General features: G+C 36.5%; 1 protein-coding gene across 5 annotated transcripts in view; it reads left to right on the top strand.

Annotated features, from left to right (window-relative positions):
- Positions 1 to 27,671, top strand: part of LOC145674963 (NADH dehydrogenase [ubiquinone] 1 alpha subcomplex subunit 7-like) — a 146,085-nt gene that overhangs the window by 83,570 nt on the left and 34,844 nt on the right. For 2 of the 5 annotated variants that reach the window (XM_081745275.1, XM_081745276.1), the window contains exon 3: positions 3,391 to 3,467. The exons of 1 other annotated variant lie outside the window; for it this stretch is intronic. In XM_081745275.1, coding sequence (XP_081601401.1) covers positions 3,391 to 3,467 — 77 coding nt within the window. Of the gene's footprint in view, positions 1 to 3,390; positions 3,468 to 24,572; positions 24,976 to 27,671 lie in introns of those variants that run through there. 2 more of the 5 variants (XM_081745281.1, XM_081745280.1) reach the window with 2 other exon arrangements.

Here is a 27,671-nt window from a genome sequence, read left to right as displayed (position 1 = left end):
TTAATATGTGTTAGGTTAAGTTAGGTTTAGGGATTTTAGGTTAAGTATAATTTATTGAATATTGTCTTGTGTGCATATGTTTCCCCGTGTCGTTATGAGTTGTTGTGGAAAGGAAAAATGTGGACAATCCTAAGCTTGTGTAAAGAGTTAACCTAATGTGTATAAATCCTCTATGTTGGCTCCATTTGGAGAGCACAACATTAGTCCGACCGAGAATAGTACAAAAATTCAATAGTATATAGCACAAAGAAGCGAAATGTGATGTATATGCATATATGTATTATAGGGTATTTATTGTGTGATTAATCTGTCTTCATTGTGAAAAATTTGTAGATGTCATATAACACGCAGAGTTGCGTAACGTTCAATAGAAATTGAGTGCGTGTAAAGTAATACACACGAGATGGGAAGAAAGTAGAATGTTATTCAATTCAATACGTCAACCTTCTCATTCAGATGTGTTAATATTTCATTCCCAATTACCAAACAATGCAACATTTTTCTTTTGTTTATTTATTTTCTTGTTATACAGAAATTTAGTACAAATAAAATGTACGAGCCGAAACAAAATCTTTTCTTTCCAAGTGCAAAGCTCATTATTTAGTATTAAGTAGTAAATTAAACCCAGTTGTGTATTGTTAGTATGTACAGCTCATGCATTTAGACGTGAACAGTGTAAACAATATGCGCAGTAGAATTGGAAGAGTCTATCACGGAGGGATAAGAAAGAAAGGGGTGTGTTGGTCAGTCGGTTATAAGCATTGAAACAGTACGTATCGTGCGGTGTCGCGTGTAGATCGGTTTTGGCAGGTGTTGCCAACCGTACAGTGATGGCACCAGTAAAAAGTAAACTCAAGGGTAAAGTATTGCACAGCCAAACGCGGGAGGTTGTTGCGAACGTGTATAAGTTCATGAAAACGGAAGTTGAGCGGGGAGCTCTTGCTATTAAGTTCTGTTTTAGAGAGAGTTTCCACAGCAACTGGCGTGTCCCTAAGTTCAGTACGTCGGATAAAAGATGAACTGGCAAGTATCGAGTCGGGTGCATCTGCGTCATTCACAACACCGCATAAAGAAAGGCCCAGAAGATCAAGGAAGGCGGAACTAGATGACTTCAATGAATCTGTTGTGCGTCCGACAGTAAATGATTTTTATGTAACAGAAAAGCAAAGGCCAATCCTTAAAAAAGTCCACTCTAAATTAACCCACTCCATAAATTTCGATTTTTTTCTCTTCCGTCTTCCTATACAAGTAAACATTTCAAGTATTTTTTTTATGTCGTTCGTACTTTGTCGTCTGTTATTTCAGTGCACAATTTTTTGACAAATTCTGCCTTAACAGAGCTGGTACCACTGCAGCCTTCCTTCTTGAAACAATCTTATTGCTCTCGCTACTTGGTCTTTCCCTTCGAACGTGACCCACACCACTATGCTGTTCGCTCCTCCTACGTTCCTTTCTCGCGCAGCTTACTGTTCACGTCTATTTGCATGAGCTGTAGTATACGAAATTTCGAAAGCAGTACGTAAACAGTGTATAAAAATAAAAAAATTATCGTTTTAAAACCAACGAAATTGATTTCATTTAGTGTGACCGGGGTTGAAATATCAGACCTGACAAAAATTCACTTCGTTAGAACTAACTAAATTCAGTTTAGGCATTCAGTATGCAAAATTCAATTCCGTTGCGCTATTCAAAAGCCAGTTCGAGATTTTTTCTTTCTTTTGTCTAGGTTAGTAAATACCAACATTAAGATCTCCGAAGCACACATTGTCAGTTTTGAACTTGGGTCGAGGTCTTGTATCGGTAGCTTGATGGTGCGCAACTAATCTCGCGATGGGATGCGGCTGGTGAGCTGCAGATGGGCTGCGAATGAGAATGAAGGAAGCTTGGAAATCTTCACATTTTGGGTCAAATTTGAGTTCGATTTTCCGGGGATGATTGGTTTGATGGATGGGTCAGTGAGTGTTGATGGCTTGCCCACCTGGGCCCGGTAGGTTCGTTATCACCAGTCGGTAACACATTCACACAACTATAGTATTAAGGAAAGTGTACATCATTCATACAGAAACATCATAAAATAGTAAATGGCATATTTGATAATAGTGAATTTTTACAATACATTAAATTTAATATCAGTGACAGAACGTTAAGAACAAGAAATCTGTTGTGGTATAAAACATCCAAAACAAATACATACAAAAATTCACCATTGGTCAGAATGTGTAAGCTGTATAATAATATAGCACAAAGTGTAGAAGAATTTGACCTTAATCTTAACCAGCAAGTGTTTATAAAATTAATCAAAAATAAATTTTTACTGAATAATAGTTCAGGATAAAATAATATAGGTGTAATTATGTACTTTATATATGTATTGATGTCCTATTGCTTTCAAGTATATGTGCGTGTACTTATATGTGTATGTATTCATATAAAACCTATATACTTGTAGGGTATGTACTTCAATATGTGTACCTGGAAATATTCAGAAGCATAAACCATAACTGTTGTTTATAGCTATATCTATTATCTAATTTTGTGTATCTGAGAAGAATGTTTCTTGCCATTTTTGTGTTTTTGTGTGTTTTTTTTTGTATTTTTATTTCCATTTTTCTTTTTAATGCTATCTTTTTTCTTTTTTAATTTTTATCACTTACTAATCTAGTAATTGTTCCTTTAATGTATGTAATAGATTGTAAGAGCCTTCTGTAAATGGAGATTTTTTCTCTGTTGAAGGTAAATAAATAAATAAATAAATCATCAATATCATATACTAGCAGCGTTCACCCCGCTTCGCTGCGGTCACCCCGGAACGCAATAAACTTTGTTACTTAGATAATTTTTACTTTTTCGCTTTCAAGTGATATGATAAAAACCATAGAAGATTGCAGTAAATGTTAACATTATATCGCCTGTCATTTATGTTAACCCGCCCCGCTTCGCTGCGGTCACCCCGGAACGCAATAAACGTTGTTACTTAGATAATTTTTACTTTTTCGCTTTCAAGTGATATGATAAAAACCATAGTAGATTGCAGTAAATGTTAACATTATATCGCCTGTCATTTATGTTAACCCGCCGAGTGACACGGTCATGCGGGTTGCATATAAATACGTTTATTTTTACCTATGATGAACTAACAAAGGATTTGTACGTTATGGACACTTGAATGGTCAATTATCTCAAGACACTGGTAATTAAAAATTAAAGTAATATGATAAAAACCATCTAGGGTCCAAATCCTAATAACCCCCCAAAAATGAAAGAAATTGGTTCAGCCGTATTAGCGTGATGAGGGAACAAAGGATTTGTGCGTTCTCTTTTATATATAAGATTATAAATATATTTTATTTTATATATATTTTTTGTAAAAATATTTTTATTTTCCCTTAGGCCTATACAAGTTTTAAGTGTGAGTTACAAGAACAGTGTAATTAAGTGTACGAGCAGGTTCTTCAGCAACATTAAATGTAAGTAGCCTTTCAATACGTACGGTATTGCAATTACTGTATGTACTGTATAACTACTGTATCGATAAAAGAGCATACCGTACAGTATATTTAACCCTAAATGGCATTTTCTTGTTCATTTTCGAAAATCCGAACTAACTGTTGTTCCAATTATTTCAGAATTTCGCCTTCCTATTGTATCTTATAATCACACAGAAGAAAAGATAATAAACTTAATCCTGGGAAATTAATATAAATAAATAATTTTTTAAAAAATATAAGAACTTTCAAATCCCTAATCAGAATATTCGGCAACGGGATTCGAACCCACGGCCTCCCGAATGCGAAGCGAACTCTTTACAAACTGAGCTAGTTCGCTATAGATACATTAGTGTTATAATACAATCTACGCTCTTTTTCGCAATATTGATTTGGCAAATACATTTCTCGTAATCTGTCGTACCTTTCAGAAACAATGTGTCACAATATTTCAACATGGCTTTTGTACATTCACTTTTGACGTATGTAAGTCAGAGCTTAATATGCATTATTAAACAATGGTTTCACGTTACAATAAGAATTACAACTTCACTTTACTGATGCTTTTCGTTCTTCTGTTTTTCATTTAAAATTCTTGAAAAGAAACAATCGATTATCTCAATTAAAAGGATAGGTTGAACGCGTGACCATATTAGGAAACGCCAGAGTGGAAACTCGATGCTGGTCAGATTGATACCACTAGTTTCGAAGATATACTGTGCCGAAAGCGTGGTAAAATGAATTCCTGAGCCTGTATATCAAAAACTATGAAGTGTAGAGACTGCGCCGTTAAATGTCACACTGAAAGTAGTACCTGGTCTACTTGTAAATGCGCTTTTCAAAGCTCTGCAGTGCATGGGCAAGGGAATTCCCAAAGGGACTGACGAACTGATAATCAATTCACAGTCAATTTGACAGTCCCTTTGAAGAGTCTCTTGGACATATGTCTCTGAAATTCATTGTTCCATGCTTTGGACATTTCCGAAACTCCGAAACTAGTTGCATTTAACCAAAGTTCAAGAGGATGTTTTTCTTGGTTTAATACCTTTCTTCAGCGTGAACAGTGCATCATCATCGATATCAAGTATTTACCCTTTTTTCTAACAGTCACGCGCTCCTCTGTATAATTCTCTACCTACCAGATACTAATCAAAAATCACTCCTCCTACTTTCTGGAACTCGTAAAAAGAATCAACCTTCATAGGTATTTTCTTCACCTTTTCTTTTCTTTCTTTCTTCTTTCTACGCTTTGCTGCGCCACTTAGTTTACCCATCGTTTAGCAATAATTTCGCACCATCTAAACGTATCAGAATTGAACCGCGAAATGCGTCGTTAACATTTGCTAGCCACATAGGGTTCAGCGATCCATGGCCTCTTGTGGAAACCACATAAAAAACAAACTAATTGCAGAAATACAAACTCCAGAACATTTTTGCGGAACGCTTTAATATCTACACTACAAGTTTTAGAAAAAGGAAAGAAGATGAATTTAGCTGACTCAGAGGTCCGGCGATCAGGGTGTGCAGACTGCAGGAGGCATTGACCTTGACATGGTAAAACTGCTTTCAGATTCTGACATTACAGGTGTGTGCTGACAACAACCCCCATTCCCCTGGCGGAGGGTGGAACGATGAAATCCTTGATAACAATCAATCCGGAAGGATAACAATCAATCAGTGCCTCTTTCTAGTTTAAATCCCGAGCTCTGCTGCTGTTATTTCAAGGAGCTTATTCCAAGTAAACAGCATGTTTATTTTCATTTTAACATGACACGCATCGCGGCAAGCCGATAGCCAGCCCAAAAATGTAGAAGTTAGGGGGGCCTGATCCAACCACATCATAGTTCATCACCATATTATAGCTCATTTGCAAGTATACTGTGAAAATTTTAGGGGAGCGGCCCCCCTAGACCTTCTTGGATACGAGCCTGCATCGCGTGTAGTCTTGATTGAAAAAAGGCGTACTGAGCAGGGAGGTCGTGAAATGTAGCATCATTATCACATTTTAGGTATATATTTATTCGTTTCCCCAAAATACTTTTTGTGACAAACTGAATTTCGTATTTGCATTTTTCATTTACTTCGTCGGAGCCGGGGGCCACCAAATACTCCCAAATTTCTGGGGCACCGCACCAGCATATTTATGCCACTGATTAAATGTTCTATATCTCACGGAACTGACATGTTACTCGCAACTATACACGATCAAACTAGAGTTTGACGAAAAGTTAGATGTCATACTGGATGGAGAAATGAAACATTTATGATGGTCTCAACAGAAGCAATGCATCAAGTTTATACTTTCGTCATTTCATTCAATAAATCGTTTCGTAGAGAACTGATTTTTCAGAACAAATCGTTAAATATCACTAGGAACCAGTTCCTCACGTACTGAATCGGCAAAGAAGTCATGGTGGTTCAGATTGTAATGTTTCTACAATTATTTTGAACATTACAAAGTTCAGATACTGGTAGATTTAGAATCATGCTAACTTTTCATCGTAACACAGTTCTTCATTTATCAAAACTTGAAATATACAATATATAAAGTAATGAGAAAAAACTACAACAAGAACCACCATATTTTTCGTTTGCTATAAAGGGCATATAACAGACAATAAGAAAACTGAAAACCACATATAGATTATATACATGAGGGGAGAAGCCTCCCTAACCCCTCAAACAACAATTGCAATAGAAAATACTGAAATTAATACGAACATCTCACCAAATTACAGCACCGTATTTTACGGACTGTAACACGTACCTTAATTTATAAGCAAATTTTTCGGCGATGCAAGCAATTTTGCAGTGGTGTATACCGGTTTGTTGGCTTGGGCTACCACTTCCTTTATAACACCTGTACATATAATAATAATAATAATAATAATAATAATAATAATAATAATAATAATAATAATAATAATAATAATAATAATCTGCCTCTTTTGAGTAATGAGTAATTCTTAGTCGGGCCTAGTTCCTCTTTTGTAACGCCTATGCCCTTCCTGCTGGTCAAATAGCTAGAGCATGCGCCTTTGATGAGCGTGGTCCCGGGACAATTTTCGGTGGGAGAACGTTGAACGCATTACGATGGTTTAGATTCTACCTTAGCCTGTCAGTCCATGTCTTATGTAGCTTCGGCGCTGCAAAGGAACACTTCTATTAAACAAACAAGCGAACAATTAATAATAGTAGAGAAAGAAAAAAATGAAATGATTTCTTTCAGTTTTACATCCCGCTGTTATGTCGGTTACTCTAAAGGAGATGATGATGAGAAATGAATGAAATGTAAATGAAAAAAGTGGGAGGAAACGGGAGAACGCCGAGAAAGCCCACGCACACGGTTTGTCTACAACAACGTTCACATGGCATGAGCGGGAATCGAACAAGGGACCCCATACACCAGAAGTAAACGCTCTACTACTGAACCACCGTATCCTCTTATAAGAGAAAACTACAGATGAAGTGTAAGATCAAATTTCCATGCTATATCATTCATTTCCTGCTAAACAAGTATAGTTTTCTTCAGAAAGGGTACAAATATATGTTGAGTTAGGATGTTTTGAGAAGGTTCAAACCCGCTGGACCCCTTCGCGAGTGCACCACTGTGTGCGAGTTATAAAGAAAGCCGAAATAGGTATTTAGCAACAAAGGAGCCTCAGTCTACAAGAGCCCTCGCAACGTAACGCAAATAATGAAAAAGTAAAAAAATGAAATGAGATTTTTGAGTTTTACGTCCCACGGTTATGCCGGTTAGGCTAAAGGAGACGGTGATGATGAGTAATGAATGAAATGGTGGAATGAAGAAAGTGGGAGGAAACGGGAGAACCCCGAGAAAACCCACGCACACGGTGTTTGTCCACCACAAAGTTCACTTGGCGGGAGCAGGGTTTGAACCCGAGACCCCTAGCACCAGAGGTGAACGCTCTACCACTGAGCCACCGCGGCCCCAAATGAAAAAGTAATTATAACTATAACGTCTATAGTAAAACACAAAATTGTGCATTGCGTTGACGCAAACCGCTACGGAACGAGGCTCAGGATATCCGAGACAATTCTCAGAGACTCCCAAAATGCGCTGTCATTGTCATATAAATTCCCATTATTATCGCTCACGCCCAAGGAACCGATTACTCTAGAGGCAACTGATGTTACCTACTAGTCTGTCCGTACGCTGCGGGTGGAGATGGAGGGAAGGGGAATGTGATGATAACTACACGATTCTTCTTGCAGTTGAGTAACTAGAGGAGGTGTCCTACTGCTTGCCAGATTGAAAATCTCTTAAGGAACCGGGACATAGTGCGTGAAAAAAAGTTAGTGAATGTTTCTAAATACATATTACATTTCGCAGAGACTTTTAACATCGAAAGAAGATATTAAGTATAAAATTATCAATATATCTTAGTTTATATTATATTAACTTTATTTTGTAATATTCTAGGGCTACCGTCGGTAGACCCGGTAGCCCACAAAATATGCCACTGCAATTTTGATATCGGAGCGGGAGGGAGACATTGTTAACAAGCTTGTCAATCCCCGCAACTCATATTCGTCGCATCGCTACACTCCTGCTGCCAGTTGAATCCAATGTTGCCAGATAGAGATGTTTCCCGCAGCATCGAATATATGTCCATTTTTAAGATTGGCGGGAATTTTAAATCAAATACTGGACATTTTTATATTAATTTCGAGTATAAGACGAGCCTGAATTTTGGAGGCAATTTTTTGAGGTAAAAAGTAAACGGTAAAAAGTTCGTAAAATACGGTATGTATTTGAAAGGGAATGCGCCCCAATCAACTATATATCTTAAAATAATAAAAAAATAGAAATAAATACCTGAAATTTTAGTGTGGTGAATATGGTTGGGCAGCTTGATTCGTGAATAGCCGAAATACTTCTCCCCAACGTTATAACAAGAACAAAATTTCCTACTCCATAAAGTGCATCACTATTCGTTCTTAACCATTTGTACAGCTCAAACACCTTTTCGAATGTCAGCAAACGTTATCAATATTTTGCTTATATGCCCCACTAATAGGACTGACGAAATTAGAAGAGTGGTTAACAGTTAAATGTCTCCATTGACCACTAATTAGGAATAACCACTGGAAAAGAACGTTAACTTCTTTCACACATACTAATGTTAACAATTACTATAAAGGAACATCCACTACATTAGAGATGTGTCGCCAGGAAAACAATCTAACATTCACAAGAAAGTAGTACAGTAACACGCGCGAAAGCCACCTTTAACAACGAAACAAAGATGATGATCAACTCATAAGTAAGACCACATGAAGAAAGTCCACACTACCGCACACAAACAGAAAAGCAACAGTAAGTCACCACGTGATTCAATACCAGTGACGAACCTACAAGAACAGATACGTTCTCAAAACCGGAACCAAAACATCCAATCACTGAATCAAATAACATGAATGAAATGACGAAGTAATAACTAGCCAGCAATGCTGCAATATTAATTAATCAATACACAATCACTTCATAAAAAGGTACATGGCACATCAGCGGCGAAAATCTGTCTTCAACATTGGGGGGAAAAGTAAGACCGGTCCCCGTAATCTTTTTTTTTTTTTTTAAGCAAAGTTCAAAATATTTATCAAGTTGAAGAACAATGCTGTGGAGGTTCAGGGAAGCAGAGTTGACTTCAATATTGGGAGGCGGGCAGATTTGAGGGTTATTCTGGGAAACATCAATTTCATCTCACTTTCCTTTGTGGCAATTGGACACATTTCTCCCCCAAAAAACACATTTTAGTGTGGGTTTCTTCACGGTTCTCTCGTTTCCTCCCACTTTCTTCATTCCACCATTTCATTCATTTCTCATCACTACCATCTTCTTTAACCTAGCCGGCATAACCGTGGAACGTAAAACTAAGATTTTTTCGGATTATTGGGTGGACATTCCCTCCCAGTTCGAAGATTGCAGGAAACATGTTTCCCTCGTCCCCCGGGATTTACACCAGTGTGGCACATTGATACAAATAGAGCCCTAGGGCTGCGCACTAGTCGAGACACACTTTGTAAAATTCGAGACGAGTCGAGACAAACGTACTTTTCGATTCGAATTTTCGAGTCGAGTCGAGACTGCTCGTAAAAATCTCTACTCGACTCGAATGTCTCGAAAATCTTTCTGTAATTTTTAATATTATTTTGAAGAAAGTATTCACTCAGAAATAGCCTTGAAAATAATTCCAGCATTTATTGCGTTAGAAAGGTATAGAACGCATAAATTTAATAATCTTTCGAGATCAAGATTTAATTTTCACCTCAATTCAGTTAATTAAAACTAATAATTAATGTCGTGGCATTGATTGTACTTCAAATATAATAACAGTTGATTATACTTTGTATAAAACTATTATCCGTAGCCTATATCTTGCTTGTATAAAACCCTTGCAATAAAATGAACATCATAAATTCTCTGAATGAGCAATTGGCAGTCTATAGTAGTTTAGCATAGTTATAACTATTGTGTTTTTATTTCCATGAACGCAATAGCGCTACGTAACTTCTGGATTATTCGCTTCCCCAATCACGTGTTACGGATAATATATAATGTAACATTTATTGTACATCACATATTATGATACGAGACTATTTTATATGGTATATTACAATAAATGGACTGCTTGGATGCCAAGAACTAGTAGAGATAGGTACCTTTTACTTCTATAGATAGGTATTTTTTAAAATGTTTTTGTAAACACTAAATTATAAAACAATAAACTACGTACAGTAGTTACGGTTTTGGTTCCCAACATAAAAGAAACATGGATTGTTTATGAGATATTGAACTTCAACTTTCACTCCTGGAAGATTTCAGTTTTGAAGTTAGGCCACTTGGCATCAAAGCAGTTCACTGTAAGATAAATACACTCCTTACTTTACACTAATAACATAGTTGTTCAGGAGCCTGGGATTTCCATCTTCTCAAATGACAGCTGAACGATTGCTTGATACATAGGAGTAATGGTGTATTAAGTTTTCGAGCTTTGGTACGTCTCCGTATTTACACACTGATATAACTTTTAATATGAATTTATTTAGCTTTCCTTTCTTATTGACTTAACACCGACTTCTCTCTATTATCATGGAGGTGTTCATTCACTAGACATCGATTCTGCGCACTGTTGAAGGAAGAATGGGTTTAGTAATTTTTATTTTCCGAAATTCACGTCTGAAATGTTTTTCACTTACTTACTAATCTTTTTGCAACGCTATTTGCTTTTTCTTTCTTTCTTTTCATGACAGTTCCAAATAGTTTTGTTTGGTGCTGGGAGTATATTTTATATTCACCTAATAAAATTACGAATTCATTTTGTAATCAGTTTTAAATTTACAGAAACTATTAAGTTCACAATCAAATCGCCCTAATTGTTTAATGCATTTCGAAGGCTTTTGTTTTTATGCAGCTCATTAAGGAAAATCTATTTCATAACCGTACATAAATGAAAAACGTCAAAGCGAGTTAATGACAGTGTCAATAGCGACAACTCCCAGTCACGACCCCTCTTCAGTTTTTTTTAGAAATAGGAAAAGAAAGAGTGACAAAGAATAAGAAGAAAAAGGTAGGAGAAAAGAAGGAGGAAGGAGGAAAAGAAGAAGGATACAGGAAGTTAGAGGAGAAGGAATTACTGGATAAATATGGGAATATGGTGACGGAACTCGAATAGTTATTAAGAGATAATTCACACCCAAGTACTATTACTTGAGTGCTGAAGTCATCCGGAAAAGACACATGTTCCCTCGCTAATCTTTAAGAAACTATAAAGGTAAAGTGGACTCGACCTAACCCCGGGACCGATGTGACTCAGTGGCACAACTTTCATCCTTGGTGTGTGATGACTCTAATTCGATCCCAGCTGGTGCCAAGTGGGCTTTGTGGCACAAAAGAAATGCTTCAGCACAGTGTCGGAAGCAGGATGTGTTGTTTATATTACTTATAATGTTACCTTCCTATAGAATATAAATTCACCCTTCCTCCTCTTCCCTTTTTCGAATACAGTGAACCGACTCTTTTGCTGAAGAAAGATGCTAAGAGAAAACTGAAACATCTGTGTCTTGAAGAGAGCAAAATAAGTCGTGAGTGGAAGCAGAATGGGTGAAGTCGTTAATCTTTGTGAATTTTAAAATCTCTTATAATTTCGATATAAGATTGTGATAAATCTGTTAAAATACGAAAATTGAAATAAATGAACTTTTAGAATATTCTAACTTCAGATGCTTGTTTTAGAATTTACTAATTCATATCAGACTTCCGAAGAGAAACGTCAAAGCGATTTAATGATCGTGTCAATAGCGACAACTTCCAGTCACGATCCCTCTTCAGTTTTTTTTAGAAATAGGAAAAAAAGAGTGACAAAGAAGAAGGTAGGAGAGAAGAAGGAGAAAAGGAGGAAAACAAGAAGGATAGAGGAAGTTAGAGGCGAAGGAATTACTGGATAAATATGGGAATATGGTGACGGTACTCGAATAGTTATTAACAGATAATTCACACCCAACTGCTGAAGTGATCCGGAAGAGACACATGTTCCCTCATACGACCCTGACCTGGATCCAGGCAAATACGCAAGTGGGAGTTGCCCTGACCCAGCCCGGGTGATGAGAAAGTTTTACTAAATAGTTTATCTGTTATTTTGAAATGTTGTAAAACCCGTATCCAGTATCTGAATACCCAACGCGGAGATCAACCACACATTTGAATCGGCCAGAAAAAAAATTAAAGTCACGTATATATTTTCCACAAGTAGAAGTTTTGAGGTTTCTGGAAAGACTGTCGTTATTCTGGCTCATCCTTTTATTCTTGCTTTTCTCATAGAGCCGATTTTGAGTACTTTTGAATTAGTTATTCCTTCATGACCTCCGTTATGCACTAATATATACAACATATTATTACACATATATTACAGATAATATCATCCTAAATCAATATTAATGCTACCACTTAAAAATTAAGTTTATCATTCATTCACGCAAACTCACATACATACAGGACAGCGTATTGACATGGATGAAAATAATGTAAAAGAAACTACCTAACTACAATTTGGTGAACATTTATTACATCTATTTTAAACACAAATTATTATGAATATTCAATCAACATACATATGAGTATATCAATCTATATATGAAATTGAACAATAGCTTTTTGATTTCATATATATATATATATATATATATATATATATATATATATATATATATATATATATATATTAACAAAGATTAAAAGAACATTTTATATTTGGATATCTATATATATATATTCACTTAATATTTTGGAACATACGATAGGAATTAAAAAATGATAATATATTTATATTATGCAAGATCATAGCTGAATGAAGAAAAAGGAGAAAAACTTTATATGAGGATTTTGAACAAGGATCTTATAAAATAGAGAATCTGCTCATATGTATCTTCATGGTATTAAATGAATGAAGCCAAAAAACAATCGAGCATCGGCACGTCTGATTGGTTACTCTCTTTTCCGCCATCGTCTAATTGGCTACTTTCGTTTCCGCCATGATTGTTGGCTCAAAACTTTGCGATTCTATTGGGCGGAGTGGGCAGAGTAGGGGTGGTGAAATTGTGATGTATGGCTTCAAGATTTTGTTGTAAGAGCAGATCCTATATTTTATAAGATCCTTGATTTTGAATGAATCTTTTCTCATATATGGAGAATTTGCGAGTCCTATCTCGTAGTTAGCGATGAGCGTTAATATCTCACTAAATATTAACGCACCCTTTTCTGGTGTCCAAACATTTCACTTTACTTTACTTTTCGTATGCACACATGAAATTAGGTTACTAATTGTAACCGATACCGGTACATATCCTGTCTGTAGATATACTTAGGAGTACGTTTCTCCCACTTTGGATAACAAGGACAAAGTTTCATCTCTACCATCACTGCGACTAATTTACCTCTTTGGTCATTTCGATTGATTTACTATTTTCTTGGCTAGGTTTGAATCACTATCGCCTTATATCATTAAATAAACACATTTATTGGTAAATTTGCACTACTCAAGGAAAAAAACTAGTAAATGAGAATTTCTCGAGTCCAGAAGGATCTTCGTCGGTAAGAACACGTTTATAAAAGTGAATACACTGTTTGAGATTTAGGATTTGTACAGGAGGGATGGAATCAAATGTAATTCATACAGTAGGATTTCAGTTTACTGGTCTGAGGATAGAATTAGTAATAAGTTAGAGTTACGCCGACCTGCCTACATGCGGTTAGTGTAGTACTAATAATGTTAGTTCTTACATATGTTATTAGAGAATATCACACAGATTGAAACGAATATACAACATGTGGCGCTATTTTTAACATTTACACTTTATATTTATCGGATATTCTGTGACCGTGGCAACCAAGAACTTTTCGAGGTAAGGTACCAAGACCCTTTACACATATATTCATTTACTCTATTCAATATTATACATTTTACTTCAATATTGTATTCATATTCAACACATATTCATATCTCAACATATATTTATATTCATTAATTATTCAACCTTTCAAACTATCAACCCCGACAAATTGAATTTTGCGGTTGCAACAGTTTACATCTTAAATCCGATATATCGCATATATATGTATATAAATTCAAGTAATTTCCCACGCGTAAAGATAAAATTCATATTTTCAAATATTATATTTAAATAGTACACATTCAATGTGCAAGGCAGGCACGTAAACACAAAATATATATAGATATGGATAAAGCTAAAGATATCGATAATACTCTTGGGCCCAAACAACTACAACAACCTTCACATTCAGAGTTGCCAGTGGAAACAAACGTAGGAATAGCTAAGCACTTGACAAAAGATTCTAAACGGATAATGATAAAAGAAGACGAAAGTAAAATTTAATCGTAGACCGGACAGTCACTCGCTATTGCGGTTTGTCAATGTGGTGGAAAACATTTACTTCATACTTCACATCAATAAATACCTCTACGAATCGTGTCTCGCGATGTCTGAGTTGGTAATTCACGTTCAAATGCTATATATTAAATGGTCGATATTTGTAAAGTCCAAAACTCGGAAGAAAGGTTAAATTTTTTTAAAAAATCTTGAACAATAGGGTAGAGGAAAACATAGAGAAGAGAAAGAAAAACCGGGGCCGATTAAATAATCTAGGATACTAAAACTACAAAGATAAATGGTCGAATTTCAACATACAACAATTCACAGCCAAATATACTTTTATATGCCAAAACTTGTTCGCCTACTAAAATGCGTAGCCTCAAATAATTGTCTCCAAACCAACAGTAAGTCCGTGCCCATCAAATAAAGGGGATTTTCATAAAGACAAAAGCTTTAGGGAAATTCCCCTCCTCGCTGTAATCCGACTGAGACCTTGGAGAGTCCGGCACTACCGGAACAATGGCGTGGTCTCTAATTTAGAATTTCTAAAATAAAAAAAATATCCGACCCCTCAGAAACTGAGAAATTTCGAGGAAAGTATGGAAAATTAGAGTAAAATTGATAAAATAGAAGAAATCCGAACATTGACTTGCCAAATATGAAAAAATTAACTAAAAAATAGATTTTGTAGTAGTAAGTTGTCCGCCAAATCTTACTAGTAGCTACCAGTCCGCAAGGTTACCAACCCTGAGGCGTCAACTGATTTCAAACACTATATACTAAAAATAAAAGAAGTAAAAATTCATGGACATTGGGGGTTTAAACGCACTGCCACGGTATTACTAGAGTCTGCTGTAATAGAGTTACTAGATTATTTGATCCTGTCTGATTAGTCACCTCTACAAACAATAATAAACTTGGCTTGGTCGGGTGACATGGGAAAAAATTTCAAAGTTGCTGGGTATTATCATAAATACAAGTCAAACGCATATATCTAAACTGTATTAATTCTGCAAATAGCTATTCTGTCATGTAATTAACTGTGAGGTATCCGAGATCATCTGCCATATGGCTATTATTTATATTGCCAGGCTGGTTGATCAAGTAACTGGTGTATTTACTGTGGAAAAGTCGAGCCACTAAGTGAAAATTACCATCCATCGTTTTCTACATATCACTATACCTTCATATAAAAATCTGACGTGAAAATTAATGCACTAAGGAATTTAATATTTATGTATATAATCAATACTTCGTAGCAAACTTTACCACTGGGCACATATACACATGGACGTCTTGCTATTTAATCACACTCTTTAATACATATATTTATATACTAATAATATTATCATTACTCACTTATTCGTTTTTTATTTCCTTTTCTCTACGACCTCGATTTAGTTTTAGACACCCTATACTTTCTGAAGTCCAAGACTACTCAAAGCAGTCTAACTAATTATATTAAAATCAGCAATTACCATAATCCATTAATTAACACGTGTGATCCTATATAAACTGAATATAAATTTCTTTCGTAACAAACTACAGTATAATTCATTTCACGGCTTCGAAATTTATTTTATATGCAATGAAAGTTCAATGTTCTAAATAGCATTTAACTATATATCAGAAAATGTCAACAATGTAATTGCTCACAGCAAGCAACGGATAAAGAGGTTCGTAAATGCAGCCTGGCAACAAAAAATGCCATATAGATGAATCTTCGAGTTAAGTAGAAACGAGAAGATTATTTTTATTAATATTTTGATTACTAACATATAAATGATCGTGCTTTTCAGGAATGTTCAACTATGAATCAATTTGTCTAAATACCTATTCGTATGGGCCTAAATTAATATTCACTGAAGTTAATTATAAAAAAATGGTCATTTCCGTGTAAACCAGATCACTAAGTATTTGGATAACAGGACATTAGCAACAGACAATACTAAATTCTAACGTGGTGGCGCTAGTAGTATAAAAACAACCTGTGCATAACTGAATAATCTTTGCACTATTTTGTTAATTATAAGCTACGTAGTATAAAATTACAGTACGAACTACTATGAAATTTCTCACTATGGAGTAACGTACTTGTTATAACGGACCAAAAGAATAAATAAACAAGCAACAATACACTGTCCATCGATAAATATTTCATACTTTTACTCGTACCTTACTCCCAAAATTCACATAATCAACTAAACACATGAACATTACATTCCACATACCCAAGAAAGCAAATACTAACACATATAACTATACATACTAATACATATTATCACATCACTCGACTATATATGAACCAAATAAGATTATAAACTTTCACCATTCGGCTCTATGAACTGGAAAAGGGGAGAAGAAATGATCAGAGCCAAGTAGCCCTTCTGCAAACTAAATCATGTTTTCAAATGACTTAATGCCATTGAAAGGACATATCGAAACTGCTAATTGTTAGGGTCCCTTTCCTGAAGGGAAAAGAACGCTAATGAAAAATCGTTTAACCCATTTTGGTTGGAAACTTGACCAACTTAGGAGTAAATGAAAGCCCCTCTTTTTGTTTACACTACCATAATGATAATTATCCTATCACGAAATCGTATACCGCCATGTTAGTAATAAAAAAGTCACAGTTACTACATATACAAAACTATACTTGGACAGCCCTACCGTAACCCTAAACTGAATTTAGAAGGGGTAAAAGGGAGATTTAAATGTTTAGATCACTAAATCTTAATCCGGGGAGCTCATGACACCAAAAAACTGATACACTATTGTTCTACTCCTGTCCACAGCCACTTGTAGATGAAAACATGGCGTCCTTGAATTGAGATTCCACATCTCGTCGATCCTCTGACTGTTTTCACAGCAGAATTTTACTGTTCAGGGCTCCCTTCTGCTTCCACCAACTTAATTTATTTACTGAAACTAATTTTACCTGCTTTTGTTGCTTCTTCTTGCCAAAAGGTTCAAAATTTGGAAGAGTCGATGTAGCCTGCTGTGGTTTGGTTCTTTTCCGGTTCTAGAATGAGCATTCTCGCGCCTTGATATGAGAGCGTCAAAAAATAGTTCAATCAGAAAAATAGTGTTTTAGCGGCGGAAAATTATAAAACTAATGAAAAATAGCAAAAACTGGATAAAACCGGATCTTGGTAGGATATGGGCATCTCAGAGGGACGAAAAGGGTCTAAATTATTCTGCCAAAAAATCAGATTGGTGGATAATCTGAAAAATTTCTGTCCAATAGCGGACATATGTTTTCGTATAGCACTAAGACAATAATTTCAATACTTATCCATCTGGAATGTCCATATACGGGACTCATAATAAAATAATGTATAAATATATTATTCCCCAAAACATGATTCCTACTAAATTATTCAAAACTTCCACATTAATTTTGGTTTAGATAAAGAACGAATGAATACACTACACGGACCGAAGTTATACCTTGAAAAATCATGTAGTACAATGCGTTCAAAAATTATTGGTCCCCTCCAAAACAAAAATTCCATTACCTGTAATGGTACATTACAGTCTTAAACTTTCTTTGAAGCGCAGTCTTTTGCATTTGTAGAGTTTTGCGAGTATGTCTTCACACCAATATGGAGAGATAGCGAGCCAAATCTTTTACCATGGACTCCTGCTGCGAACTGACCGTGATTAAACACCTGATATCGCTTTGCTCATTTTCTCTCGCACATGTGAAATGGGTTTGTTGTTTCCAAAACAAATGGAAAAACAGTTATCTGTTGCTTTTGGGTATTTTCCCCGCACACCGCTATCATTGCTGTTTTAATGATCAGAAGATATATCAAAACCATCCGATACATATGATACGAAACAGCGAACAGAGGGAGGCAAAGATTATAATAGACCAAGTTTTCTGCGTGGTACCACGTGGTAACAATACTTCATATTTCTATCATTTGGTACACATCTCTATGAAGTTGTTTTCTACTAACTATAGCTTATTTCTTTTCGAAATAGCTCCTTCGTGTCACATTTGTGTTTAGTTTTGTTTCATGCTAGGATGAAAGGGAGAAATGCAACATTTGCTTCTCGGTGAACTTATTTATATTATTAAGATAAGCGATGATAAGCGAGGTTTAACAAAGAGTGGCTTTAGGATCTACAATTTAACGTGTAGTTGCATTCCGTGTTGAGAGTCGAATCAAATGTATGTAAGACCTGTTAACATTGAGCTCTTTTGTGGAAAAGTGAACTTCAGAAACACACAAATGACTTGAAACATCAAGCTAATGTAAAGAAATTGCAAAATATCCTGCATTTTTTGTGTGGCAAGCAACATGTGGTGCACAGCTTCACAAGAATCGTGTTAAGGCAAATATTTTTTTCTTTTTGCCGAACTTAATATCCCCTTCCACACGATAAAAGACAATATAATGTTTGTTAAAAGAAAATACACATAATATTTTTATATTTTGTTCGTGATCTTATCATGCATAATTATAATTAATGCCTCTCATATAACGAGAATGAATTCAACTGTACGTCATAGCCCCTCTAAAGCGATATTTTTTAAAATTATTTATTGCTAGATATTGTAAATTTACGATATTATCTTAGTGGGTGGGAAATTTTGTGTCTAATCGGAAAATTTCATGACTTCGACCAGTGGCGAAGGGTCGTAAGAGGCCCTGAGGCCCGGCCTACCCATTTACTTCCAGAAATTATAATTTATAATTAATTCATTTTCCTTGCACAGAATGTATGATAGCTTTCTAAGTTGAAAAAAATATTGTTTGATAAAGAGATCGTGGTTAGCACCACTGCTAGGAGGCTCACTGCGCAGTGTCTCAGGCGGCAGTAGAACAACCACCAAGCTACTCAGAAAATCCCGCGAGAGAACGTGTTGGTAATAACCTGCGAAAGGGGCCGGCCTCAGCGCTTGTCGACTTTCGTTTCTCTACATAGAGCGTTTCTCTCGAGACCTTCGATTTCGATTCGATATGTCAATAAATAGCAAGAGAACGTAAGGCCTCATTCTGTACCAAATTTTCTTAATTTTGCGGACTAACACAACACAAAAGCTGGAACAAGCAATTCTAAAGGTGCTACGCTTATTATCGCAAACTAATGTCCCTTTATTACGTTATGTTGGCGCAAACGAAATCAGACTAGTTGAGTTCATTAGAATTGAGCAGAAAGTGTGTGTTGAGATATTGTGAGTATCATTTTTTTTTCTTACATTTGCACGAGCGAATGAGAGGAAATGTAAGTAAGTGGAGAATATGAACATAATATAATTCCTATTGAAGAATCTTCTGTCAATGATCTTTTGAAAATTAATGTGTTATTAAGGAACGAAGACTAACGCCTGTGCTGAAAATAGAACAAACAGGGGGCAAGAGAGTTCTGCATGCATTGGTACAAAAAATATTTGGGGTGTTGACATATAAAGAGCAGTGTAAGAAAAAATATTTAAGTATGATTCTGCTTTTAAAGGGGAATTAAGTGACACACAAAATGACTTGATTGAATGCTTATATGTTTTGAACAATATAATTAAAGATAAAATTTTACATGCAGAGTTTGTTTCAGTACAAATAGACTAAACAACATGGGCCTTATGCAGAGTCGATTTGACGTATGATTAGCGCCATACGAAAGGCCTGACAACTGCAGGAAACATATCTTAGTCGAACTCTTTAGTATGACACTAATTACACGTCAGAACGACTCTCCATAAGGCCTTAAATGTTTCTTGTAAAGCGCAGATGATGTGATAATCCATCTTCCCCACCCGATCACGCCCAATTAAAACAATTAAATTGCATTACGGCGAATTAAGATCAGCTATGAGTCACATACGTGAATTTCATTATGATGATCCAGATCAAATAAGTGTTGTCGATGGTATACAATTACGTTAAACTCATGTGAATTTGTCTTCTTGTGTTTCTGTAGAAAAATATTTATATCTAATTTGTTTCATTTTATTATTATTATTATTATTATTAGTAGTAGTAGTAGTAGTAGTAGTAGTAGTAGTAGTAGTAGTAGTATTAGAAGAATAAGAAGAAGAAAATTGGGCCTACCCTCTTGAAACTATCACCCTTCGCCACTGCTTCGGACAGGAATTCGCAGTTACAAAATATGCATCACTGTCTTCTGAAAGGATGCCTAGAAAAAATACTACTGGAAAATAACTGAAAACACAAGATGGATTTGATAGCCAAAGTTACGTCATCTTGGTGCGTCATCATTTTTCTGTAAATACTTGTATTTAGTATTCGATTGGAGTTTGGTGTACGTTCTAGCATCGAATCTATATGAGATGTGAACTTACAAATTAACGTGGGATCAGAACCACAGGAGTTCCCACCGGAAATCAAACGTTGGTCTCCCGCAACAAAGACGCGTACGCTAACCATATGGACAAAAGGAAGTTCAGTATTTAGTAATGTGCACATAAAGTTGTGGAATTGCGCTTGTATAATGTTAGTAGTCCTTTTACTGACATAAATCTTCACAATACTCAGCTTAAAGTATCTTTAGAAAGAAAATGTCACTCTTTATGTTTCAGTTCCTGTTTCGACTGAAGGATGGTACAAATTCCAATGACCTTTTTGGGATCCTACCTTATGCAGTAGATCCATCATAAACTGGGTGTTTGATACTGATATAAACTAAAAACATACAAATATAAATTTAAGTCACATTCAAATATCTTTAAACTAAAATTGAATGTATACATATAATGTGCCATTCACTAATTCATTTTTATCTTTCGTGTAAGAGTCATGTTAGTTCTTTAATACAATCACATGAATACAGTTAGCTCCTCTTAGTGAAAGTAAGTGGTGGCTGGTCTTTAAAACTGGTGTGGAATGATAAGTAAAGAATCTGGCATAATTTAGAAAAATCTATCATAATTCAGGCCCGTGTTTGGCATCATCGATTGTCTCAAGTGTAGCAACCCTGACTTAAAGGTTTCGCTTCGAGAAAGATGGATTCTCTGTTATATATCAGATATATAGTCTCGAGTTGAACAATATTCTCTATATAACAAGCTTTGAAGCAGGCAAGTTATTTCTGAGTGTATGACTGGAATTAAGAACTATTTTGAGTCAGTTCGACTTGTTTCTAGTTAAGGCTAGGTAAATCAATCCCCAGACAGAGAAATAGATTACTCTTATATTATTTCTTAGCAGGGAACATCTAACATTTTCACGGGAGACAGTGTCTGTTTATGGATATTGACATTTCCACGTTTATTTAAGATTACTAACAATACCTGGTTTCTATAGTAATGGAGTTTTTGTTGAAGCCTAACCTCAAACGAAGATTCTGAAGAAGTTACTTCACTTCTTTGGTAAGAGGAATTTTCGTATATTCAACGAACTCAATCCTATAAGTAACAGAATTAGCCTTTTTAATGGAGAGCCTGTTTATAGGCCATACCATGATTAGGACTTTAGGCTAGACAGCTTTTTGATTCATAAAATTGTCTTTAAGATGTTGAGGGAGTTTGATGTAAGAAAACACATGTTCTGCTCTCTTATGATTAAAGCACAACATAGCTGCGTTAAAGAGAAACGGCTTGAAGTTATAGTTTTATGAAGCCTTAAGTAGGTGACTGCTCCGGACTGAGAAGTTGGTCTGTTATTTCATGACAGTTAACTTAAAGAAACTCTTCTCAAATCAGAGTACCATTCTTAAGCACCAAAATATCCTGTATGGACTGTAGAAATGCTTTATTTATCAAAGTTTCCCTAAACATGTGGTGTGTACTGCTCTGTGCTTGTTAATTACCCTTCACAAACTTACCGGACAGTTCAAAATTTTTACAGGTAAAGAAGTACTATCAAATATCATTGGGCGCCTCCCACCTTATTACAGATGTCGGACGTCGTAGGCTGGGCAGGCTGGTAAAAGAGGACAGGCAGCGAACTGTGGCGGAACAAACATCAGACTTTAATGCTGGCCAAAGTACAGGGTCGTATCCAGAAGTTGTAGGACTGATTTTATTTTTTTTTTAAATATTAAACATTTTGGTACATCGATTTAATACTTTTCAAAATAGGCCCCTTGGGCATTCACACACTTCTGGTAGCGAGCCTTCCAGGTCGCGAAGACCTTCTGGAAGTCGTCCTCCGGGATGCCATTCAGCGCCCTCGTCGTCGCCGCTTGAACCGGTTCCACCGAGTTGAAACAATGCCCCTTGAGCTGCCTCTTGATACGAGGGAATAGGAAGAATTCCGGCGGTGCCACATCAGGGCTGTAGGGGGTGAGGCAACGTGGAAACGCCGAATTTGGTCAGGAGATCCCTCACAATCCACGCGCCGTGGCACGGCGTGTTGTCATGGTGGAGCTTCCATTTCCCCACGAGGTCTGGTCGCACGCGTGTGATCCGATTTCGCTGCCGTGTGAGCACTTCCACGTAAAATCTTGCATTTACACTCTGTCCAGGAGGTACAGACTCCTTATGGACAATGCCGCGACGGTCAAAAAATGCAATTAACATCGATTTTACCTTCGATTTCGACATTCTGGCCTTCTTTTTACGGGGTGATAGTGCGGCTCATGGTATCCTCCTTGTAGGCCTGCGTAAGCATGTCCTTGGTTTCGGTCGCTGATTTTCCCAGTTTGACGCAAAGCTTGATGGCGTACCACTGCTCCAAATTTCGTTCCATCGCAACTGACTACGAGACGTCACGACAGGAGGTCACTAACACAGTGGTCCACACTGAACTAACGCACGCAGGCGACTGCCGCCGGTCGACATTTGTTCCCAAGGCTCCCCTTCATAACATACGGCCTTGCAGCCCCCTACATTGCTCCGCGCGCGGGGGAAATAATCAGTCCTACTACTTCTGGATACGACCCTGTACAAGTGTGTCTGAACACACAGTGCACCGAACACTCCCAACGATGGGCCTCCGCAACCGACGACCCATCCATGTGCAAATCTTAACAAAACGACGTCGGCAACAACGACTGAAATGAACACGTGACCATCGCTACTGGACCTTGGCGCAGTGACACAGCGTTGCATTGTCTGATGAATCCCGATACCTTCATCATGACGATGGGAGAGAGCGAATCCGTCGTGTTGTAAGGGAATAACTTTGACACCTGTACTGCGGGACGGAGACAAACTGGCGGCGGCTTCATTAAGGTCTGGGGAACATTCGCGTGAGCATCCATCTATCTAGTTTAGCATGAGCAAGGCACCATGACGCCGAGGTGTATCGCACACTGCTTGCAGACTACGTAGATCCCTTCATGACATCATGTTTCCCAACGGTAGTGGCATTTTTGACAAGATAATGCACCATGTCACAAGGTCATGAGTGTGATGGAATTATTCGAGGAATATAGGGGCGAGTTCCAAGTGATGTGCTGGCCCCCCCAACTCGTCGGGTCTGAACCCAATCGAACACATCTGGGATGTGATTGAACGTCACGTCAGAACGCATCGCCCCCTCCCCGGAATTTACGGTAATTAGTTGACCTATGTGTGCACATCTGGTCAAACCTACTCCAGCGACCTACCAAGGATCGTTGCGTCCATGACAAGACACGTCGCCGTTGACATCCGTGCCAAAGGTGGACATACTGACAATTAAGTAGACAGTCATAATGTTCTGGCTGATGTGTGCGTATATCTTAACTCGTATATTTTGTCTTGACTCGAATTTCGAGACGTCTTGTCTCGAATTCAAGTCGAGTCGAGACAGAAACAAATTTTCGAGACGAGACATCTTCTCCAGACGAGTCGAGACAGGCTTAAATATCGACTCGACTCGACTCGTGCGCATCCCTATACAGCCCCTCCGCTCATTTCACTATGTATGCTACTCGCCTGCCTTATTCAGGTTCTAACACTCTACATTGAGTTAAGAAAAAATGTATGTCACAAACACTTTACCTAATAAAAATAAAACGTCATTAATAGTATAAAGGGTTTTGCAGGGAACGAATTCTTTGAATATATATTCGTGCTAGGTTATACTTAATCTGCACGGATGAAACTATATATATATATATATATATATATATATATATATATATATATATATATATATATATATATATATATATATATATATATGTCAATGCAGAAAATCTGTTTAACACGCATAAATATGTTATTTGAAATTGTGGGTATAAATCCATAAAGAAAACTTTTCGCAAACTCAAATTCTTTTCAATTATTTTATCTACACTTCTCAGTGATATTATTGAGAAAAAAGAAAGGAAAAGATTTCTTTACCTCGCACGTAAAGACAAAACTGCTATTGTGTCATTACTCGTATAATATCCATAAACGGTGCTAGTGATATCAACTCCACGCTGAGCTTCAGAGTGACATCTACCTGTTTCCATAACCAATATATTGCCCATCTTTGTGTATATTCCATGGTAGTCTCTTTTTACTTAAGATCGTTATTCAGCATGATAAACAGAAGTTACATTGTGCTAGTTTGCTACATTCCTAAATCCTTGTTTTTGAGATCCATAGAGAGGAGCGTAAGAATTTGAAACTATGGTGAAACCACGAGATGTTTCACCCATTTTGCAAGTTTTGCGAAATTTACTTTTAGGAGTGAGTACGGTATTCGATAATTATAGTTTTAAAATTGTGAAGTCATTTATTTATACAGTTATTAACCAAGTTATAGATAAAAGAGTGACTAAATTATGATCTGTCATTTAAAGTTTAAGGAAATTTACTTAGTTTCTAGCACACTATAATATCTACTATTTATGTTGTAACAATATGAACCGCATTGTTGATGTTAAACAGTCAATATGCTGTGTATAAAAATACTATAACATTTACACAGGCCAGGGAGAAAATATTAGCGATATTAGCGAAAATATTATAAATGTTCCCCATGTTCTTATTTGGTAAACACAATCGTCAATTCTGTAAGTTCGCTTTCTTCCCATAAGTAGCAATGCATCGAAGATTTTGGTATACTAACTGAAGACATAACTTTTTCACGAAACAGTGGTAAAGCCAGCGCCATATTTCCGAGTTGAGTTGATTTTGACTTTAACGTCCCTTTCAGTAGCGATGCTATATGAGACGTGGACCTACTAATTAATGTGGAATCCGAACCACATGAACTCCGCCGGGAATCGAACCCGGGTTTTCCACGCCAAAGGCGTGTATGCTAACCGCTTAGCCAAGAAGGAGCTTGCCAAATTTCCGGCAATGCAAACTGTCTAGAGCCGCAAAGATTTTCATTAGTGGCCAAGGGTCTGTCCACATATTACGTAACGCTATTTTGACCAATTTTACCTCTCCTTCCCCCTTGTTACACTTCGTAACGCAAGACCGAACCCCTCCCCTTTGTTACGTAATACTTTGTGATTTTTGTTTTTCACTAATTTTGCTTATTTTGGGAGTTATTACAATAAAAAAATGTTTTAATTCTAGAACTTTTTTATTACAAAATGCTTGTATTCTGAATACAGCTCTAGTGTTTTCTCGCCAATAGATCAAAGTATTAAAAAATAGTAGTACCGTAATAATATTTAAACCCCTTAAGATTGTTTAATTAACCAGCCTTTATTCTTTGAAATTGCATACTGTCGTTTTCCTAATTAGATCAACCCATCTTTTAACGCAACTTGAACTAGAAATACAAATCACTGAATAAACCAAAGTTTGTTTTATTTTAACTAACTGTTTCGCCAACTAATTGAATATATTGACTTCATAATGTCTGATAGAACTAATATGTTCAGTTAGTTGGCGAAACTGTTATACAGTTATTATTTTAAAATTACAACAATCTTCATTTGTTCAATGATTAGTATTTCTAGTTTAAGTTATTGAAGATAGCAAAGCTAACCGATGATTGGCAAGGACAAAAACTGCAGGAAGATACAAGTGAAACAGCATCGACCTCTTTTTCCGGGATCCAGGATGCTTCGTGTATTTGAAGTTTCCCAGTGTTGATGGTGCAAAGTTCTCTTTCTCGTCGACAGTAGATTCGAGGTGGCTGTACACTTGAAGGAGCAAGGACATCTCGTTTGTGATCTAGCTTTCGAACATCTTCTCTGGACTTCAGGTAACCCCTTTTAAAATTATTCTTGTCCTAAATCAGCGCCAGAATGCGAATAAACTTGATTTCTCTAGAAATATTCAAATCAAAAAATTAAGTACGAGATTAAAATCCGACGAATTAATTTTTAAGTACCTTACTTTGCTCTGCAAATCGTTGATCATTCCGTCGCGGAAAATGTTATTTTACGAAGAAGAGTTTCTTCTGTTTCACATACGAAACCCCTTACAAGAACAGAGTGGCCAATGATTCAAATCAAAAGTTTTCAACAATATTTTCAGAAATAGCAATACGAGTGGGAACGCGAGGGCATTTTCAAGTGGTAGTTACGGTCAATAACAACTAACTCTAGAAAAGCATGTGCGGTAAATGCAATGCTACGGCAGCCAAAAAACGGAATTTCATTGTATTGTAATGCATGGAGGATTCATCATAAGTCATACTAATGTCTAGCCGCGTCTTCGAATCATCTCTTCTGCATGATTCAGTTTATATAGGCTATGTGTTCGCAATTTCCCAAAACGGTGCAAATATTTATTTACTTATTTATAAAAGGAAAAGAACTGAATAAAATTATTTGTTTAAAAGATTGCACATAAACCTGAGAAGAAAAATAAAAGGCCTATGTTTAGCAGAAGGGATCCAGCTCTTTTCTCTAAAAAAAAAATGTTACAATTTCGGTAATTTCTGTTCACATTCAATTAGTTTAGGATAGGTTAGGCTACTTTAGGTTAGTCTGGGTTAGGTTAGGTTAATTTAGTTTATGTTATATTAGTGTAGGGGTCCCGCATAATTTTTCAAAAAAAATGATAGAATTTCGCTTATGTCTACGAATATTAAGTTAGCTTAGGTTAGATTTGGTTACATTATGTTACGTCTAAGTACTTGCATCATTCATTTCTCCTGTAAATTTTGTTTTTTACGTGCTTCTGGACCCCTTGTACTAAACATACTCCAAAGAAAAATTACAGTAATATTTTCCATAACTAGAAGCCTTGCTTTGTATTAGTGCTCTCAACGGGTCGGGTCAAGTCGGGTTGAAGACTGACCCGACCCAACTGACCCGAACCGTGATCCGATCTGATTGACCCGACCCGAGCTGACCCGATTGATCCGACCCGACAACCCAACCCGAATGACCCGACCCGACCCGAGCTGACCCGATCCGAGTCGGGTCGGGTCAACCCAATCCGTTTGAGAGCACTATAACCACGACACTGGGTGA

Source organism: Thermobia domestica, chromosome 18 (assembly GCF_964235325.1).
Source record: "Thermobia domestica chromosome 18, izTheDome1.hap1.1, whole genome shotgun sequence".
Taxonomy (NCBI): Eukaryota; Metazoa; Arthropoda; class Insecta; order Zygentoma; family Lepismatidae; genus Thermobia; species Thermobia domestica.
The sequence above is the reverse complement of the archived record's forward strand: the minus strand, read 5'-3'. Positions and strand labels throughout refer to the sequence as shown.